This window comes from Nanorana parkeri, unplaced genomic scaffold, assembly GCF_000935625.1.
Source record: "Nanorana parkeri isolate BGI_ZX_2015 unplaced genomic scaffold, ASM93562v1 scaffold369, whole genome shotgun sequence".
Lineage (NCBI taxonomy): Eukaryota > Metazoa > Chordata > Amphibia > Anura > Dicroglossidae > Nanorana > Nanorana parkeri.
In genome coordinates this window covers 948327-970946 of record NW_017306637.1, presented here as the reverse complement: position 1 = coordinate 970946, position 22620 = coordinate 948327, and the positions used below count along the sequence as shown (strand labels likewise).

The 22620-nt window shown below is 40.9% G+C and overlaps 1 protein-coding gene and 1 long non-coding RNA gene across 3 annotated transcripts in view; one reads left to right on the top strand and one right to left on the bottom strand.

The window, feature by feature from the left end:
• EDC3 (enhancer of mRNA decapping 3) overlaps positions 1–22620 on the bottom strand; it is a 52515-nt gene that overhangs the window by 17036 nt on the left and 12859 nt on the right. Inside the window, exons 5-6 of one of the 2 annotated variants that reach the window (XM_018558936.1) lie at positions 21666–21722; positions 3406–3750 (exon numbers count right to left, since the gene is read on the bottom strand). In XM_018558936.1, coding sequence (XP_018414438.1) covers positions 3406–3750; positions 21666–21722 — 402 coding nt within the window. The remainder of the gene's footprint in view (positions 1–3405; positions 3751–21665; positions 21723–22620) is intronic. The other variant, XM_018558937.1, reaches the window with a different exon arrangement.
• Positions 7861–22581, top strand: LOC108789025. The gene is made up of 3 exons (XR_001941373.1): positions 7861–8025; positions 10032–10037; positions 22570–22581. It is a non-coding gene; the product is annotated as an uncharacterized LOC108789025 (long non-coding RNA).

Genomic DNA, 22620 nt, shown 5'->3' with positions numbered 1-22620 from the left:
TTGGTCCGTTTTGTAGGGCGTTTTCCATTTGTATACTGCCAAGTAGCCTTTGGGGTCGCGCGACTTTTTTACCGCGAATCGCGGTAAAAAAACGCATGACGGTCGCGTGACAGACGCGCATATTACAATACGCATAGGTGTGAATGGGGCCTTAGAAGTACCTGGGAACACATATGGCAATGTGCTTCACAAAATCAAGAAGCAGGAAGTTGTGCAGCTTCCACATAGAAATGATCCATTACGAGTAGTGAGCAGCCTCGATTTTTCGAATTTGAAGAATGCCAGCTTTACCTTTTGAGGTCGAGTAATTTGCCAGCAACATGAACAATAACTGTTGGTATTATGAGGTGCTACTTTACATTTTCTGCAGTTCTCTGCAAGTACACGTACAATAAAAAAATCCAGTAACCTTTAGGAGTGCCAAAGTCTAGAACTCCAGGCAAACAGCTTAATATAGAGTTGAACTAAATAAAGTAATGGACAAATTTGTTGGTAACCTTACACCTTATTGAAACAATGGCTAGTTCCTTCTGAAAATTGATGAATTTAAAGTGACACTAAACTCAGGAGTAAAATCGTAAAAAAAACATTCAAGTTCCTTAACTATTAACAAAAATGTATCTTATTTGTGTATCCCTCGGCTGTAGATCCTCAAATCATCTCTGAATTGGTGCTGACGCTGTCCTTCCTTCTGGAGGGTGGCTACTTCTAGATTACAAATTTGTAGGGATGCACCGAAGTTTTTTGGTATCGAGTACCGATGTTTATCTTTATCCGCTAGCATGGAGCCGGCTTCACAGCCAATCAGGAAATTGGATGGCAGTCATTACTCACCAATAAGCCGGCTCCATGCGGTTTGGCAAGCTCGATGCTGATTGGCTGGGAAGCCAGCACTATGGGGGAAACGCAGCACTGCCAGTCAGAGGAAATGTCCCTCTGACCGGAAGTTCCGGTATCGGGGTTACAAGTACTCACCCAAATACTCGGTATCGGCACATATACTAGTATTGGTAGCAGTGCGTTCCTACTAATTTGTATTGAGATTGTAGTCCATCACATTAGTGAGCTTGGAGCGGTGGCTACAACACACACAGGGACCATGGGGAACAAAAGTAGCCACCCTCCAGAAGGAAGGACAGTGTCAGCACCAATTCAGAGATGATTTGAGGATCTAGAGCTGAGTGATACACAAATAAGATACATTTTTGTAAATAGTTAAGGTACTTTAATATATTCTTAAGGTTTACCTAGTAAGTTTATTGTCACTTTAAAATCAACTGAATCATGCATATCTGATGCATTTGGTACGTCATGGAGTTAAGCAAATACATTATGAAAAGATAGAAATAGTTGCTTATTCTACATAGATATTTAAAATGGCGTGGACAGATCTGTTGGTGCCCCTAGAAAAGATTATAAACAGTTGAATCCTAGTGATATTTCAAATGAACTGTTTTCTGTAATTAGCATTAGCCATGTCTTCAATCTTGTAATCAGTGAGCCTATATAAGAATGGAGAAAAGTTGTCACTCTGTTTGGTTTCATCGTGTGCACCAAACTGAACATGGACCAGAGAAAGCCAAGGAAAGAGTTGCCTGAGAAGAAAAGAAAGAAAATGATAGACCAGCATGTCAAAAGGTAAAAGCTAGCTTCTCCAAGCAGCTTGATGTTCCTGTAACTACAGTTGCAAATGTTAAAGAGGCCCATGGCAGTGTAGCCAACCACCCCGGAAGTGGCCGCACGATGAACAAACTAACCCCAGATTGAACAGAAAAATCTTGTGAATGCTAGACAAAGGAACAAGGAAAACTTCCATAAAGTTACAAGAAGAATTCCAGGGCCAAGGAACATCATTGTCAGACTGCACCATCCTTCGCTTTCTGAACAACAGTGGGCTTAAAGGAAGAAGACATGATTGTTGCCAAAGGTTAAGGATCCCATCATTGTTGTCCATGCCATTTCCATTTGTTATATTATTTAAAATACTCTGCTAAATCAAACGTAAACTGATATTTATTAAATATGCAATAAACAGTGATAAATACAAATTACTTTTGCCAGTTTCACATTCTAGAGAAAATTTCAGGTTCTTTTTTTCATGGAAGGGTACCAACAAATTTGTACATCCTTTACTGATCCTTTACTGTATGTGGAATCTGTCTTACCAGTGAAAGGATCACTATTTCTGTCCAGTCATGCACAGCCTTACCTCACAGCTCACCCAGCTTAGGACTCTTGCCTGCTGCAGGTAAGCACAGCTAGGTCACTACCTTACCCCCTCCATGTGATTGGAGAGACTGATGACATTTCTCCGTGCTCTCCTACTATTAGCACGTGTGAATTTAGCACAGCCGATTGGCTCTTAGTACTCCCCTTCCCTCTCTCAGTTGGCCTGCTGCTGTAAAGGCGATTACAAGAAGCTAAAATCAAGTCAAAGTCGAGTTCTTACAATAGCTGCATTTAAAAATACATTCACCCCTTTCCCTGTGCATCAACATTTTTTCATGCCCCGATGTACGTTATGTTAAGGCAGCCTATTCATTTTGGAATGGTCCTTGACAAGCCTCAGTACATGAAGAAACCTGCTTTACTTTTGGCAATGTAAAGAACTGCAACCAACAGAATATTTATATCTGTATGTTGTGATGCACTGTAGTGACATGTTACATGGTCTTATGTCACTAGTGTTTGACGTTCTCCTGCAACATGCATCCAATCTTACTACCACTGAAGCAGGTCCCCAGCCTTCATCTTTTGCCCCTCATAAGTCTGCAGTGCCTGACATTTTTCTATAGCATTACGTATATAGCTCCTTGGTAATATCAGGGGCAATATACCTTGTAAGTTGACAATGAATGATGTAAAGTATATTTTGTGTTGGCAGACTTGACATTTTTAAAGGTCATTCAGACGAGCGTACGGATTCTAACAACATAAAACGCAGGCTCTTGGGTGGCAGCAAAACCTTGCGCTTACGCATCAATATGCTGACATATGTAACTTTTGTGTAACACTTACATGCCTACAACATTAATGCTGCCTATTAGTCGCTGTTGGTCATGTACTTATCAGGAATGTGTCAATGTGGCTAGACATTGATGATGATTACCAGTCAACTGGCAGTGGCCACTAGGCTACATTAGCAGTGTACACTTGTATGCATGTACACATTAGCACAAATTTTGCATGCATACAGCATTAAATATGGTTTAAAATATGGCCCTAGATGCAATTTTTTTTTCTTGTGTGCTGCACACTATAGCGCAACTGTCTGAATTGCCCCATAGACTTTAATACAGATGAATACATACTAAACACTGTACGTGGCATATTTGACACCTGTGTGAATGAGCTCTAAAGCTTTTATTGTTGGTGGTAGATTAGTATATGTCTCAGTTCTCTTACCTGTACAGTATTCTTTTCCACCAGGATGTGGAACAACAATCCTTCTATATACTATAGGATCAGACTCAAGTATGTTCTCATCATGTCTGTAATTTGGAGGTCTTTCACTAGGCGTACCCCGTGACCTAGCTCCTCCTCCACCCCCTCGCCTTTCATGGGTGTCTATCTCCTCAAATACAGCTGCTTTATCAAATAGAGCAAGGTTCCCCTCGAAATCAAAATCTGTGGCTGGAACCTCATCCAAATCTTCTCCAAAGCACTCATCATCTCTAGCTTTATGCTGCCCATTCTTCGAACCATTCTTCTTGGGGGTCACCTGGTTTGGATACCGGCTGCTTGAAGACCCTGCAAAAGGGAAAAGAAAACACAATTGCATTTTAGAAAAATGTTACAGATGATAGGCAAAATTTGCTATCATAAGCTGAAAGAAATGTTACTGCACCAAATCGATATACTGCATTACAAGTGCCTATTAACAAAAACAACATCTGCAGGCTAGAGGAAGATACTACATCAAATCAATAGAGACTAATTTAGGATCACAGTGTCAAAGAAGTACAGGAAAACTTTTTCATAACCCCCCTCCCCCGCGAGGCTACTCCAGCACTGAAAGGGTTAAGTGCTCTTTTTTGTCCAAAAAATACAGTTATATATACTCAAAGCTCCCTCCAGCTTGTCTCCTCCCCTGTTGCAGCATTAGAATCTTACTCAGGGTCCTCATCTCTATACACTGTGTATAGAACGTGATTTACGGGACCTTAGACAGCTGCAGAGGTGGGGGAAGAGAGGCTCCAGGAACCGGTCTAAGAACAAGCCAGCTCAGAGCACCTGGCGAGTATAACTTTTTTTTTTTTTTACCTAGACAAAAACAAACAGTTAACCCTTGCAGTTTAGGGGTAGCCCCAGTGCAAGGGTTAAGAAAAAAATTCTACTGGAGTTCTTCTTCAAGTTTGCCATATTCTTGCTGAATTTAGACACATCGGGTGAAACTTGAGAAGTGGGTGACCCTGCTGGCACGATCCAGATCCACAAATGTGGATTTAAAAAAAAAATCAAAGGAACCTGGTGGAAAATTGCCAGCCAAACAGACTGCATCCCATCAGATGCGTCCCTGTTCAGGTATTCAGACAACCATCGGCACTTGCGCCTGTCTAAATACCCGAATAGTGGCTGCGCCTGGAGCCAGCAGTACAGATTCCTGCATCCATGCTGGTTAGTGTGGATGGGGGAATTGAGTGATTTCTATTGATTAACCCACAGACCCGAACATGAAATTTGTACATGTGTATGGCTAGCTTTACAGGAGTGCATTTATCAATACCCTTGTAAACAGTTTCCGTGAGACTCTGCCATTAACACAGGGTGTCCTTAAGACAAAATGTTTATTTTCATGACTTGGCGGTATTTTCTTTACACACAGACCTCCTAAAGCAAGTCACAGCACCAAACAGACTCTCGCCAGTGTCCTTAGGGGGCCTGTGGTAAGTAAGGTCAAATGCTGAGTCATGCTATGTGCTCTGGAATCAGGGAAAGTCAGAGCAAGCATTCACATTTTTAAATATTTCCAAACTAGCCTGCTCCTGGGATGAAATGATGCCGTAATACGAACACCACAAGTCCCCATATAAGGTTTTTAGACTGTATATTCATCAACAAAATAAATCTACTGAAAGGCTGATGACAGCTATTAAGCAGCTGCAGTGCTAGGCATTTGTCAGCATTTGTTAAGAGTATAAGATTTCAAAGTGTGGGCAGGCCAGCATTGAATTCCAACAGAAGGTGATGGTGAAACTAAAAACACAAAAGAAATCTCTACCTAGAGAAATATGTCGCATGTTACTGCTGATGTCTCCTACTGAAAATACAAGCCTTCCTAGTTGTCAAGCTTATCCAATGACTTGACCCACTGGCCTGGAACAAGTAGGCAGATGCCCAGTTCCATCTTCCTGGGCTGCATACTTGTTCCAAGTCAGTGACCCAGGAAAATGATGAAACCAGACAACTAGCATTTTTAGATGGTAGTCAGCAATAGCAGCCTATATGTATATACCTTGACAATCTTCCATTGAAAGGTGCAATCTTTATTAGTGAACAAAGTCATTCCGTGGTCAAACCCATTTGAACCAAAGCAGGCTTCGGGTCTACTGGCCAGAAGAGAATTATGTAGGGTGCCCACTGCTCACTTCGGGAATGTTAGTTCCTTGACTGCTAGGTTGAATGGAAGGAATTCTGACACTCTTGCACCCATTTAAACATTCTTACTCCAGAGGATTCCAATGTACAGAATCCAGACAAGGCCAGGAAACTAACATATTTAGAAGCAGGTCAGCAACGGGAGCTCACATTTTCTCATGACAGATGTCGCTTTACAAAACGGCAACCAACTGTTCAAATCTGTTGTGTTCATCAGTGACTATACAGGACTGGTTCATCACTGAGAACCATGAATCTGGATTTCAACAATTACAGTGATCTCTCTGAGTTTTAATTTTAAATTATGCACAATTATGCAATAGCAATGCCAAATGTTTCTGTTAACCGACAGACCACCCACAGCCTCGGATATATTTTTTCAGTCTGGAAGAAAGAGTACGACTTGTTCACTTACATTATGGCTGAAACACACACTTTTGTGTTTGTGCCCATGTGCCAAATTAATGGAAGCGCATCAAAACGTGTGTCAGCATGTGTTTTAACACCCATTAAAATGCTTGTTTACAGCCCAAAAGATTATATTGTATTGTAATCTGCATTAAAGTGGCTGGCAAGTTGGTATATGAGGTTTATCAGTGAAGTTTTGTTTAATAACACATGGCATAGGAAGAATTTCCTTACTTAAAGTGGCACTAAACTCAGGAATTAAATCTCAAACATGCATTCAAGTACCTTAACTATTAACAATACTGCACCCTATTTGTGTATCACTCAGCTGTAGATCCTCAAATCATCTCTAAATTTGTACAGACACTGTCCTTCCCTTCTAGAGGGTGACTACTTTTATTCGCCATGGTCCCTGCGTGTGGTGTAAAGTACTCACCACTCCAAGCTCACTCCCGGGATGGACTACAATCTCATGTTTAATTTACTAATTAGTACTGAGATTGGGGCCATGGGGAACAAAAGTAGCCCCCCTTTAGAAGGAAGGACAGTGTCAGCACAAATTCAACGATGGTTTGAGGATCTACAGCTGAGTGGTACACAAATAAGATACATTTTTGTTAATAGCTAGGGTACTTGAATGCATTTTTTTTATATTTAACCCGAGTTTAGTGTCACTTTAACTTTTCAATGGAACGTAAAAGAATACAAATATTAAGCTGATGAATAATAAACAGGATACACTCAAGTGTACAACAATGTATCTTTTTTTTTTCTATTTCTTCATGCCTGCTTTATATAAGTCATCTATCTCATGTGCACAAAGAAGGCATAGTGCTCTAAGCTTACAACCTGTTCTGATTTCGTGCTCAAGTAGGAACTCCTACCTCCTGGGGGATGAACTGCAGCATTATACCTCCGTGACAGTGTATGAGTTGGAACGCAAGGCACGCATTGAAAGATGAACTCTGTCAACCCAGCCTAGGCTATGTTTAATCTAATTGTGGATGTGGAGAGCTTATAATGCACGATTCTCTCTCTGACAGAAATAGGACTTCAATGAGTGCCAGAAGAAACACAGTGAAAAACAACCCCCCTCCTCACCTTTGCAGGAGGGGTGCATGCAAGGGCTTTATTAATCAGTTGTGGGAAACCATCTCACAGTCTCGGATACCATGGAAATCATTTAGCTGGCAGGAGGTATGGCTTTGAAAACAGTCAGACTGCCACACAACTCCAAATAGCATTAAAAGTGGACTTTCACATGTATTGTGTATAAGCCAACAAGTAGAAGAAGCTTGCACATGGCTTTTACATTTCCCCCCCCTGCCATCCTACTCCTTTGTGACCGTTATCTGATTAACAGATTCAAAATTGCCTTAGAAATTTAAACCTGATCTACAGTACTGTGCAAAAAATTTAGGCAGGTGTGAAAAAATTCTATAAAGTAAGGATGCTTTTAAAAATATTTATATACATATTTTTACAAATTATTTTACAAAATGCAAAAGCGAGTGAACAGAAGAAAAATCTAAATTAAAATCAATATTTGAGGTGACTACCATTTGGCTTCAAAACAGCATCAATTTTTGAACTGGCCGTACACCTATAGATTATCTGCAGATTTTCTATGGTCAGATGGAAAAAGTGCAACAGATTTCTACATCTACGCTAAACTGTGTGGATGGAGGAATCTCCCACTCGGCCAAGCTTCAGTATCTTGCTAGTCGGCCCCACTGGTTGTCAAAATACCTGAACAATCTGATTGGACATCATGCTTATTTCCCTTCGACGTTGTAAGATGTCCATCAGTGCCATCAGCACTGAGCTGGCAGAAATCAGCAGAAACCAGGTATATCCATCTACTGTCTGGAGACGTCTGGCCAGAAGTGGTCTTAATGGAAGAATTGTGGCCAAAAAGCCATACCTCCGATGTGAAAACAAGGCCAAGAGACTCAACTATGCACAAAAACACAGGAACTGGGGTGCAGACAAATGGCAGCAGGTTCTCTGGACTGATGAGTGTCAAATATTTGGCATGTCTCTGAGACAGTTTGTTCCCCGAAGGGCTGGACAGCGGTACAATTATGACTGTCAGCATGCAACAGTGAAGTATGGTGGAGGGTCCTTTGCAAGTCTGGGGCTGCATTTCTGCAAACGGAGTCTGAGATTTGGTCCGGATCAGTGGTGTCCTCAATGCTAAGAAATACAAGCGGATACTAATGCATTATGCTACACCATCAGTGAGGCATGTGATTGGCCCCAAAGGGGCAGGATAACAACCCCAAACATACAGCCAATGTTATTAAGAACTATCTTCAGCATAAAGAAGAACAAGGAATCCTGGAAGTGATGGTTTGACCCCCACAGAGCCATAATCTCAACATCATGGAGTATGTCTGGGATTACATGAACAGACAGAAGGATTTGAGGCAGCCTACATCTACAGAAGATCTGTGGTTAGTTCCCCAAGATGTTTGGAACAACCTACCTGCCGAGTTCCTTTAAAAACTGTGTGCAAGTGTACCTAGAAGAATTGATGCAGTTATGAAGGCAAAGGGTGGTCACCCGAAATATTGATTTGATTTGGATTTTTCTTATATTCATTTGAAGTACTTTCCATTTTGTTAACTGATAAAAAAAACTATTAAAACACTTTTATTTCTGAAAGCATTCTTACTTTACAGCATTTTTTCACACCTACCTGAAGAGCCCCCAAGGTGTGCATCAAAAGATATAGGTTAAACAGCAATCGGCATCAGCAAACCAAATAGAAGAAACACTGCCCCATTTGGGGTCTGAACAACAATAAAAAAGACTAAACACAGTAAAGTGATAAGTGGACATGCGACCTACACATATCCGTTGGGCCCGGGTTGGGATACAGTGATGTGTATAACGAAGAAACATATAAAAAAGCTACAAAGAGGCTCCTGGACGAATGCACCAGTGTGAAAGCAAAAATAACCCCACACACCAAGGTTAGAGGAATGTACAAGGAATTAATTTGTTAGTGTCCGTAAGGATAGATGTGTAATGCAGCCAAACAGCCCATCTAGTGTAAAATTGACAATACTTGTCATGACATCTGGTAACCCACTCCTTGGATTCCTGAATATTAGTTACCTATGAAATCCAATCTGATCTAGAAGAAACCCTGGTCTGTTTCCAGAACACAGGGACTAGTCTACTAGCTGCATTCAGTAGGTGCAGCAGAACACTGGTCTTATAAGAAGAGAAAGATTCTAAGAATAACGGAGGAGGTGGAGGAAAATATAAGCAGCATCATTAGGCAGCTCAACAGGAGTGACGAGTTTAATCTGAGACTGCACATCTTGCCAAAAACGTTGTAGTAAAGGCAGGGCCGGATTTACTCTCTCTGCTGCCCCAAGGCAAGGTTCTTCAATGCACCCCCCTTCCCACCAAACTTGTGATGGTTGGGAATCTTGGCGCCGCGAGAGTGGCGCTGTCGGTGGAGGGGGCTTTTGTCCGGCAGTGCAGTATCTTTTGCATGGAGCATTGAGGTCTTTAATCGCCGCAGAGCTGCAGGTGATACACATGGATTTATTTGATAGGCAGCCACTTGCTTACTTACAGCTTGTCTGTATGTTCGGTGGATCCCATTGAATCTCTATCACTTCCGCGGTGATTGAGGGCTTTGACGCTGCATGTTGATGCTGATGTTTCCATGCAGCGTTGGAGCGGCACTGTCGGCTGATGTTTCCCTGCAGCACTGGAGGGGGGGCACTGTCGGCTGATGTTTCTATGTAGCATTGGAGCAGGAAGTGGAGGGGCGGCACTGTCGTGTGGGAGCCCCTCTTGCTGACAGTGCTGTAGCTGCGGCGTTGAGATCTTTAATCACCGCAGAGGCGATGGAGATTTGGTGGAATCTATTTAATAGACTGACGAGCTGTGCCGCCCCTCAAGGTCTCGGTGGCCTTGTTGGGTATCAGGTCCCGAGTAGAGGGCATTCCCACCAGACATGTAATAGATTTCCAGTCTGTCTGCTCTCCCTCCAACACAAAGAGGTCAAAGTCGAATAAATAGACCGTAGGCCCGAAGGGGTTCAATACCGGCGAGTCAGAATTTTGTAACTGGTTTCCTGCATCTTGGAGTCCACAGAGGATTTATGAGTAAAGCAAAAAACATGGGCTAACTGGTCATCTCTAAATTGGCGACCCAAGTCTCTCTCCCACTCCCTCACAAATCTTAGCCAACCCTGAGACAACTGTGACAGAAGCATCATCTTGTAAAAAAAGGGAAACTAGTTGACCAGGAGAAGGCGGAAGCTGCACATGGAGACTCAAAAGGGAGTGAGGGAGGACACGGGTCTGAGGTTGGAGGCGGTGGTTTAAAAAAAAAATGTTGAATCTGCTGATACCGCCATTGGTCCATAGGAAAACGCCCATATTTTTCCCTTAACTCAACAAGGGACATCAGTTTATTCTAAGGAATTGACAGCACCGATAAAATCACCTTGCAAATTCCAATGTTTAAAGAAAGAAAGGTGTTCACCGGGGGGGAACCATAAGAAACCTCCAATGGGGACAGTGGGGACAACGGGGGAGCAAAAGCTCCACCATTGTTCAGCCTATCCCACAACCTGAGAGAATGATGTGTCAAAGGGGAGGTAGTAGCAGAGAGACCACGATACTTCCGGGACAACCAAGGGGCATACGCAAGGTTTCTACCAACCATGAATTTTTCCATTGGGACCCAAAGTTTAGAGTAGGCATGGAGATGCCAGTTGACAATCCATTGGAGTGAGATGGCCTTATAACACAAGTTATTGACCTAAACCTCCTTCATCTGCCTCAAGATGGTGTATGCGATTCATGCCCTTTTACCACTCCAAACAAAGCGTATGAACAAGCTCTTGATCTTGGTATAAAACGATTTAGGCACGGAGATAGGGATCATTTGTAGGAAAAAGAGAGGATACAAAGCAGGTCATTTTCAGAATATTAATTACACCCATTCAGGTAAAGGACGAAGGATCCCAGCTAGCGAAGTCATTTTGGAGCTGATGGAGCAAAGGGTAAAAATTGTGAGCAATTGTGAGCAACTGAATTCCAAGATATCAAATGGCAGAAGAGAGCCAAAAGAATGGGAAGCTCTGCTGCAGATGTTGAGCCATTGGGGTCGGAACAGTAATAGGCAGAATTTTGGATTCATGCAAATTAATCTTGATGTTCGATTGCTGTCCATATGTGACAAATTCAGAGATTAGATTGGGTAGGATGGTTAATGGATCAGTAATAATAATAAAAAAAAAAAGAATGTCATCTGCATACACTGACAATTTATGCTCCTGGGAACCTATACATAGTCCCCTAACGTTTAGATTATTTAGAACTTTCCGAAGAAATGGCTCTAAAATGAGAGCAAACAATAACGGGACAAGGGGCACCCCTGGCGTGTGCCGTTTGGAGTTTTGAAAGGGGAAAAATTGGTATCATCATTGACCTTTACCTTTGCAGATGGTTGACTGTAAAGGGCAGTGATCCTGCTCATAATATGTGGTAGCAGTCGTAGGGATGCCAGCACTTCTATCAAAAACATCCAGTCTAACCGGCCAAACGCTTTTTGAGCGTCCATTGACAGAAGCATAAAAGGAGGATGAAAAAGCTGGCATCTAATCCAATGAGCCGCCTGGATCGTTCTAAGGGAGCTATCCCTAACTTCTCTGCCCATTATGAAACCCGTTTGACCGGCATGGATAGCTCCCTTAGAGCGATCCAGGCGGTTCATTGGACTAGATGCCAGCTGTCTGGAAGTAAAATTATAAGTCTATCAGTCAAAATGTCTGAGCTGAATTTTCAATCAACATTGAAAATGGAGATGGGCCTATAGCTTTGTGGCACACAAGGGTCTTTTCCATCCTTCAGGAGAACGATAATGTGGGCCAGCAAAGCTTCAGTCAGAAAGGGGGCTCCGCAGGTTAATGAATTGAAATAGGAGCAGAAAGGAGAGGAGAGGAGAGAATGGGCAGGAACTTTAAAAAATAGGCCTTCATAAAGCCATCATGGTCCCACAGGCTTTTACCACTAGGGGTCGCTTTAACCGTGGACTCAAGCTCAGTTGGAGTGATATCTCCATCCAGGCCCTCTCTAATAGATGTAGGTAAGGTAGGAAAGCCTGTTTCCTGCAAATAAGCCTGAAGGAGTTTTTTTTTTAAATTAAAGTTCAGCAGGGGACATGGAGGGATGCAAATTATATAAAGTGCTACTGTATAATAGGTACAGAAAACTTCTGCAATTTTAGAACAGTGGAAAACTGTGTCACCTGAGGAATCTGGAGTTTAGACATGGACCAACTCAGGTTTCTTTCATAGGGCCCTAGCCAACAATCCTCCACATTCATTCCCTTGTTCATAAAACAGATGAGACATAGCGCAATATCCTCCGGATTTGTAAATCTAATAAATTGGTTAAAGCAGTACGAAGATCGTCGAGAGACATTGCATCTTTCGAAATACCTGAATGCTTATTTTTGTTGTCTTTTGTAAGCATAGGTAACTATGTAAGTGGAGAGGGCTAGCTATCCAGTGAACTAACTAGAGGTTTACTTAAAAGTAGGGAATTCATTCTGAAATTTGTGTTTTATTAGGAATTTCTTGGTTTGTCTGGATTACTTGGTTTGTGCCCTTCAATTGGAGATCAGGAGGCTGTCTAAGCCAAATTTGTCCTATTGCACAACCTTAAACTATAAGAAGGAGTCCAGAGACGGGAAACAAAAATGTTGAAAGGTCAGATGGGTAAAACATATTAGGATAGACTGCGGGGACTTAAAGCTAAACTCCAGCATTACCGTCAGCCATGCACAGTTGTGCAGACTCCTCTCTAAACTTGATTCTCACATTGTCCATTAGAAGCTGCACCAAGTGGATGCTTAAAATAGATTTCCAGAGGTCTTGAGTCAGTCAACAATAAGCAACATTCTTGGGACATACATAAATCTTTAGACAAAAGGTAACCCCCCACCCCCTGAAATGTAAGAGTTTTCTTTCCTGTCATAGCCTTAAAAAATTGTGTGCACCCGCAAAAAAAAAAAAAAAAAAAAATCGCAAAAAAGTACCATATCCAAAATTGCCCATAGCCGGCGCTTTAAAAGCTTTTAACACTCATCAATTTCATGTTAACAGTGATGACCCTAGAATTATTGCTTGCACTTCAATGTTTGCAGTGATATGTAACAATGCGGTGCATTGTCGTTTTCGCACATAGGCGCACCCAGCGCATTTGAGTTTGCATGGGGGCGGGGGACTTTAATATATATTTTTTCTACACTTTGCTTCATTGGGGGCTAACAAGGCCCCTCTGTGATAGCAAATATAGAGTGTCAGGTCCTCCTAATGGAAACATCAGGGGTCTTTTAGACACCTCATGTCACCTAAGGAGCCCAAAGAAGTTGATGAATCGGACCTGGTGGTGGAGTGCCACACACTCCCAAGCACCATACAAGCAAGCTCTGTAGCCGCCTGAATGCTGTATATAAACAGCCTTCGCCGGCTGTAAATTATGTTAGCTACCAGCTTGCATGCAGGGCAGGGTGAGAGGTTGGCAGAGTCAAGGGGGGTTGGTCTTGTAGCGCTGGAGTGGGAGCGAGAAATGCCATATATTTACGGCGACCCACTACTAGGTAGCTGCCTTCTGGCCCTATAATTACATTGGCCAGATGGCAAGTAGTTAACTTAGTATAAATCTCTCAAACATTTTTAATAATTAATCCATAGCAAACAAATATACAGTGTCAAGTAAAGCATTTGTTAAACTTTAGCCGTTACCGTTAGCCGTTTAGCAGTTACCGTCATCATGTTTCCAAATAGTTGGCTCCCTAAACTTTATGTCCAGTACATGATCACAAAGGACAGCCCCTCCTCCAGCAACTGTCCTAATAGCTTGGGAGAAGAGGGTGAGCAGGGGGGAGGGAAGTGGCTTGCTATGATGCGTTTGTGGAGACAAACATAGCTTACTAGCACACACAAAGGTGGCTTCATACGATCTTGCAAGGGAAAGGAGCCATCTTAAAACAGAATATCAGGGCCAGAGCTCAGGGGACCAGCTGATTCTAAAAGGAAATTAAAACATTTAACCATCAAAGTGCAGCATATATTGTCATGAATTTAATCAGTATTTGAAATAGCTTAAAAAAACATTTTTAATTTTATATCACTTTAACTACAATATTAAATCGGTCAAACAATCCCCACCAATAAACATGTTTTCAGGATTTTCTTACATGAAGACAAGTTAATCTTTTATTAAAGCTGGATAATAAACCAATATGCCAATGAATGCTTTTCAAAATTACTTAGCAGAAAAGATCCCCCAAGAATTTTCAGCTCCTATTCCAGTTATTTCAGCCACAAGGTATTAGATAAAAAAAACAAACAGAAAAGAGACGTTCACTATACTAGCAAAAAATAAATAAATACTCAAAACAGTCGCTAAAGGAAGCTGTCAGGAAACAAATATGGGAGCTGCCCCTAGTAACTTTGTATTTGGAGTGGCATGTTCCAAGATCCTTCACTACTTTGGCGAGTCACTGACCTAGAATGAGCATATGTATATTGTGTCGTGACACCCGATATGCACATGCTTATTCAAGCCAGTGACTCACCAAATAGTAAGGCAAACAGCCATTGAAACATGTACTTTAAAGACCATTTCCACCTTTGTAAGTAATTAGCATTTACTATAGTAATGTAGAGATGCAGTGATGATGTATATGTGTGTACATTTTCATGACTCCATTGTTGGCTCTCTTTTTTTTTGTTATGGACTTTTTAGTCAGTCCTACAAATTGAAAATGTTCTCCACAGGTAACTCAGTTTGACACTGGGGTTGGATTGTAAAGCAGCCGACCCCCTGCCTGTGAGTCATTGTAACAAGATCACTGTATACCGGTTTTGCCTTTCCAGGTCACAATACACTGTCCAGGGGGTTGGCACTATAAATACTAATGAATGGGGGGAAAACTACCATTACTGAGATGTACATGAAGCAGGCATTTTTTTTGTCCTCATCTCCTCCTTTTTAAATGGCTGTCTCTGTGCTCTACAGGCAGTCTGTGTAAATTAACACTCTCTTTCATATTTATACACTGTGTGGCAGCAGGCAGATAGGAATGTCTGTGTTAAAGTGAATAATGAAGTTATTCCTCTAGGAGGAAGTGCTGAGATGGCTGGAGGTTTGGAGGTACAAAAGCCCAGCTGAAGCTAGCTGGCTTGTTAGGGCTTCTACAATAAGTCCCAGCCTCCTAAGAAAGAAGCTCCACCCTGGAACCAGTCTGTATGTCTGGCAGACTGGGGAGCAGTTCACCTGTGTGGTGAAAAGCAGCCTGTGTGGCAATTCAACTGTGTGGTGAAGAAGACGAGCCTGTGTGGCAAGAACCAGCCTGTGCGGCCAGTTGAGGAGAACCAGCCTGTGTGGCCAATTCCAGAAAACAGTAGGTCTCCATGCACTCCTTACAGCGCTTCCAATCCTAGTGGAAATAGTGGTGCTCGCAGTGACAATCACAGATGGCGCCGTGTACAAAAGTCATTGAATGATATAAATCACCAGCACTCCGTAAATGAAATAAAAAAAAAAGTCCATTTATTTGGACTAAACGTCACACATATCGCATATGCAATATGTGTAACGTTTAGTCCAAATAAATGGACATTTTTTTAATTTAATTTACGGAGTGCTGGTGATTTATATAATTTATAGCCTGTGTGGCCAGACATTTTGTTAGAGACAACCTGAAGTTAGTGAGACTTTACCAATGAAAATGTTTGTTTGAAGAAAAAAAGCTATACTTTATGTTTGAAAACCCCAGCAAGGGAAAAACCTATGTGGACTTTTTGGAGTTTGAGTTAAAAGTGGGCAAAGAAGCCCTTAAAAAGACATGGTAAGCGAGTGGAATAGTCCTTAATGTGCTACCATTGGAAGCCAATTCACACACCTGGCAAAGGTAAAAAATTGAACAGGTTTTTCGTTGTGCGTGCATTTTGACTTTAAGCACAAAAGCATGTTGGTTCAATAAGGCAATGCAAGGAGTAAAGGGACTGTGCACAATGTACTCACCAAACAATCAATCAGACTTCAGTTGACAGTAGTCTGATTAGTACACTTTGCCTACCAACATTACTGCACATACTGCCTTATTAAAGAGTTTAGTAGCATGAAACAGCAATTTCTAGGAACAGGCGAGAATGAATGACATATGTCTCAATTCTCTAATAAGCAATACTAAATGAAGCAACATCCAATTAAACCTCTAGGCATTGGACATGTCAGAATGCTGAAAATTCCCAGAAAGCATTGCACCTAAGGCACACATAGGGAGAGTAGAACATATTTCAGACACAAGGCCATAATGTACTTCTGTCGGTCTGAGTCTTCTAATTTAGTAATACGATACATCAGAAAAGAGTAAAGCCTATTTCAGAATATGAACAAATACCGTATATGGCAAGAAGCTTGGGTTTTGAAATACTGAACTACAGGCAGCATAAAAAAATATTTAAACCACTTTGAACTCGATGGACTTGTGTCTTTTTTCAACCTGACTATGCAACACTTCAGCTCTCACACCTGTATATCCCTTATGGACCAGCACAATGTTTACATTTCTGTTATTGGTAGATTTAACGATAACTTTGTCATTATTTAAGGCAACAAATTACAAGTATCTTTTTCTTTTTTTTGAACAAACAAAACTTTCTTTTGGGGATATTGCAAAAGTTTATTTTCTATGCAACCTGTAGACCAAAAAAAAAAACACAACAAAATTTCCCACTTTACCTTAAAAAAATGACTGTTCATGTATATATTTTATTCTGTAATTTATCATTTTAATGACACATTAGAGAGTGTTAAACCCCCTTCCTGGCCAGGTCATTTTTCAGTATTCAGCGCTGCGGTACTTTGACATTTATTCGGTCATGCAACGCTGTACTGAAATTAATTTTATACCATTTTTTAGGGACACAAAAAGCTTTCTTTTGGTGGTATTTAATCACCACTGTTTTTTTTTTATTTTTTACTATATTAAGGAAAAATTACCGTAAATTTTGGGGGGGAAAAAACGTTCACCTATTTTAGATTATGCAACATTTAATAATACCCAATTTTTTGGTAAAATATAAAAGACGAGGTCACGTCGGGTAAATAGACACCAAACATGCCAAGCCTTAAAATTGTGTGCGCCCGCGAAACCTCAAAAAACAACAATACCCAAAATTGGCCATAGGCGACGCTTTACAAGCTTTCAGTTTAGTGTTATCAGTGATTCATGGCCCTAAAATTATTGCTCTCACTCCAACGTTACGGCGATATGTAACGTCTACCGCAATTGTCGCTTTCGTGCGTTGGCACAACCAACGCGTATTTTCTTTATATATGCGTATACGTGGGGTGGGGGACTTAAAGATTTTTTTTTTTACACTTAACGTTATTGCTAGCACATAGGGGGATAACAATCCCATGTGATAGCACAAGCACAGTGACAGTTCCTCCTTATGGAGATATTAGGGGTCTCCAAGACCCCTGTCACCTGGGTACCCCCAAAGAAGCTGGTGAAGCAGAGATCTTCATCAGCTTCTTCTCTCTGGCTATAGCAGCCAGAGGACTGACAGGTGAATGCGGAAGAGATGTAATACTCTGCTCTACTCAGATGTAATCACTTCTGCATTCAGACATCGGAGGGAGATGAGCAAGGAGGAAGATGCTGACTCCCTCCCATCTTCCTCCTGACACCCTCCCGAGCCAGTCCCGAGCTGCAGATGGTGCGGGGGAGCCTGGGATTGAAGGTGAGGGTCAAAGGGGGAAAGGGGGGGCGGTACTGTGGGAGGTGGCACACATGGCGGCACGTACAAGTGATCGGACGGCTAAAGAGCCGCCGATCGCTTGTACGTGTAACAGTCGGTAACGGCTGCACAGATTCCCGGCGGGATTCTGCTAGGGGGCACGCGTGAGCAGAAAAAACAAACCTACATTTACGTGACCGCGCCAGGAAGGATCCGCCGTCCGCACGTAATTTTACAATGGGCGGACGGCAAGGGGTTAAAATAAACTTTTATTTAAAAAATTGCATAATTTTAAAGCGACAATAACAAAAATTAAGAGAACATTTTTTTTTTTTTTTAAGTTGATGGTAAAATGTAAAAAATAAAACATTAACAGGAATATAATAGCTAAGGTTAAAAGGGGAAGAAGTTTATTACAGTGGACCAGGGTAAACGAAGGGGTAATGAGAAGTTAAGTAAAGTTTATTTTTAAAAACAAGTTTGTGAAGCTGCTTTAACCCATATCATATTAAAAAAATCAAAGGTCATCTCCATTGAGTTTTAGTATGTAGAATAAGTGTTATTTTATATCTCCATTTCCAATTTCTGAAGATTGCCAACACTGCTTAGAAGCTCTGCTTTTGATGGCAGCGGCTGTAATAGCTACTGTATTACACGCCCAGGATCGCGGGGACGGTGACCAGAGGTTGAGGCGCACACTCACTTGTATCATACAAGCGTTAGGCATCTTTACAGACGCCAGACCGCTTGTATGTAAACGGCCATCGCAGGGGGTGCGCGCGAGCGGGCGCGAAGGACGTCTAAAGACACCCACCCGCATGCAGGAGACTCCCGCTCGGCCGTCTTTCAACAATCGGCGGACGGGAGGTGGTTAAAATAGAGAACTGACTAAAAAACACTGAAAAAATACGCTCAGGTGTGAACCCAGCCTAAGAACCCAACATAATTATGATCAACAGCCGTTTTCTGGCATTAAATGTATACATATTTCTGAGAAATCCCTTGCCATTTAACCTGTGCTAAATGTACTACAACTGATTTCCTATTGTGCCCAATTCATCCTTCAGAAAAACTCCATGTATCACTCTATCTATTTTGGCTATAGCCACTATGCTTTTCCCTAAGTATTTAGGACCCCTTCTGATCCACCCATGTTAGCTTGGATGAGTTCTGTGCCTATGAACAAATGGTACTTTCTGATTCAAGAGAGGCGAATACAGAAAGACACACATACTGTACATAATGCTACTTTAATGAATTAAGTACTATTTATCACAACTAGTAGTTGACAACTTTTTCAATAATCGATTATAATCGATTATGTGGATTAGTTGTTGCAGCCCTACAACTAGGATTGTCTGCCATCACTTCCAAACAGACCTTCCCTATAACTTTCCAGTTACAACGATGAAAAATCATTAACCCAATAATTGTTACAAAGAAGAAACATGCCCAGTTTTTTTTTTTACAAGCATTCTGTTAAACCCAACTTTTTGAAAGAGTATAATAGCCTTTAAAACCTGCTCTATTTAGGGACAGTCCTCTAAATGTTACCTCCCTGCTAAATACCTCAAAATTGGTCAAAGATTAAAAAAAAACAAAAAAAAACTTCAGTCTGTATGCAAGTTACTGACTCAAGAGCGATCATGGCTTAGACACTCAAAAGTCTTGTTTCAAGCTCATCTATACCGTCTGCTACAATGACCTACTATGCGAGGGCATTTCTCCAAATCTTTTAAGACATTAGGGATTCACGGTAACAAAAGGAGTGAACAAGGATTATTAAACGGCATCAGTTAATTAACCATTTGAGAACTTACATGGTTGTTTTTTTTCCCCCTGACGTACCACCCAAGTACCTTGGGCATATCTCATATGCCCAGGGTTTCCTCCTCTGCCACAACCATTTCACCCAATAAAATATCCAGGTCTTGGTCTATACTCTGAAACATACACTTTTCATCAGCAGTAACAATAGTTTTAAAACACTAACATTTTGTTGCTTCTTTTTTTTCTTTATAGCGCATAGAAAATAAAATATTTTTTGCAAGATAATATTGCCAATGTCCCAAAAAAAAAGACATTATATATTCCGGTATCATAAGCAATGACAAACTACAAAATCAATTAGCTCATAGCTGAAATGAAAAAAACAAAACATCTTTATAAAGAGGTATATAGGCGCAAAAGATGAAGTGGGCATTAGGAAAGTAACACTTTAAAAATGTTTGGCTATTACTTTTATCAATGCTATAATATTAACATATCCCATTACATTTTCAGTTGATGTGAACCTTTCTATTCCCCAAGCATGTAAACCTAATCCATGCCATCAGGCCTAAGTGGTCAATGTTACTAAAATGTAAATTACTACATTTTGTCAAAAGTCAACAGCTAAGCTACCATCTCGATATCATACATCTCCCTCTAGCCACTGATATACAAGAACAGAGACATGTGACAAAAATGGCAGAGGTGTCCACGAATCACAAGATGGAAATGCATTGTGCAAGGGGCAAGATGGCGGTGTCCATGGGGCAAAAATTGGCTCTCTACTACTCAATTCTGTCCCCATTGTAATGTTGATCGCTATTAAAACCAGTGCCAACAATGTGTGCCTCCAGACATTAAAACTGTGTTCTTTTTACAAAGGAGATTATTTACTGGAGAAGAAACCTCCTGTTTTACTGTGATTATTGCAGATTTTCACTTACTATGCGGCGATAACCACGACTTTATACATGTGGTTTACATTGATAATGCAGTTCATCACCCCTTTATAAACATTTATGCTACTTGACTTCATGCACGTATGTATTCCACTTATACAACAATGGTACAGCCAAGGGCTGACTTACAGATAATCACAGGAAGATAAGAGCACTGAAAAATCATTAGGATACAACGGAAAGAAAGTAGAGTAATATTTTCCAATAATCTTCTGATAACCCGCTTTAAAAAAAAAAAGTCTAATCTTGGAACTGTGAGGGATAAAGAGCTGTATACCTCCTGTTTTGCAGATAGATCATTAGCCAATATCATGCAATAGCTGATAGCAGCCTGATCTTGAAATCTTTGTCCAGTGTTTGTCCAATTCCAGGAGAATTGGACAAACAGAGCAGTGGTTGTTTTTACACTTGCACACTGGTTTACTGCTTCTTCCAAAAAAGAAAAATGTCAGGGTTTTTTTTTTTTTAATTAAAGCAATTTCCAAATGCTTCTCAGCAACAATGCTATAGATTCAATAATTTTTATGTTGAAACACAAAATAGTCTATATGCAGCCACCCACTGCCTTAGTATACAATGCCTACTGTATACAGTGCATACAGAATTACTGTGGGGGGTTGTTGGCAATCCACTATTTCTTTAACACACTGTTTTGTCGTTTACATGGTAAACCGCATGGCAACATGTGTTGTCGAAAACACACACAAAATCCAGCAAACAGGACTTAAAAACAATGCATTCTGCCAGTGCTGCAAAAAAAATAAAAAAATTTGTGGAAATACTGCGGTCTCAAATGCACTGAAATACTGGGAAGAGGAAGAGAGAGAGACTAAAACTTGGGTGAATCGTATAGTGGACACTCAGGCCACAACAACTATTTTATGGCATTCATTTTTTTTACCTGCAACAGAGGAAAGAAGAAAACTATGGATCCTAACAGGTTGCTATTGGAAACACATCAATTTTTGCATGTTCATTCTGCACAGTACATTTTCACATCTTGCAAATTACCTCTGTATGTGTTTAAACAAACTCAGCCGGTACAAAAACATTTTTGCACAATTGATCCTTAAAGCTGTGACAAAGACTTTGATTTCCACTAAGATGGCATCTGTTTTTCTAAACTACAAAAATACCTGCTCCATCTGTTTCCTGGCATCTCCCCAAAGAGTGTCCAAGGCATTTGGGAGGTGCTGGCAGCAAATGGTAGGAAGAAAGCAGATAACAAAAGGTAAAAATTAATTACTTTAGAAAGAAGTACACTAATTTACACTCACAACAAACCTGCCATAACAGTAAAAGAACAGCTGTCATTGTGGACCTCCTTCCGAAAATGGTAGTTAACTGGCTATTAAGCTGACCCACTATTTTTATTGATTTTTAAAGCAAAATGATATGACAGCCAGGCAACTTGCATTTTAATAAACAGCTCTGAAATAAACAAGCATTCCTGTTTAGGACAGTGGAGCAGTGAAAAGATACCATACAAAGACAGATTTGCTTTGTGCCGAAAAAAGATGACAACATACAAGCAATGGGGAGCACATGAATAATTTTCCCACCCTGTGCCTGAAAAAAATGAATAATTTTAGGAGAGAATGCTTCCCTACACCAGTTATCAGGAAACACAGAATAACTACGGTAAATCTAATAGCATTCCTGTGAATGTGTTGCTCGTACCTGGACTTGCTCTCTAAGCTACAGGTATTTTCTAATAAGTTGAATAGAAGCTGCATTCACCCAAATGGACAGCAGGCAGCTCCAACACTGTTTTTTGTAAGCCTTTCCTGGTCCCTGGCATCGGTCAATGATCTACTCAGAGACAGAAACTGAATGGAAGCCTGCACTGATATATACATGTGGGTAAATCAAACAAAACTTACAGCAGCATAAGCTGTCAGCACATGGCTGTTGCTGCATAACGTCTCACCTTAAAGCCACCCAAAATTCTCCATTATTGTATCATTTATATTGGTGCTAAAAAATTTAAATATTGACAATTTAATACAAGAGTAATTAATCAAAACGCATCTAATTGAGATGTGAAAAATGAAAATGAACTGCACTGTATTGGTTTTAGACAGTAAAAAC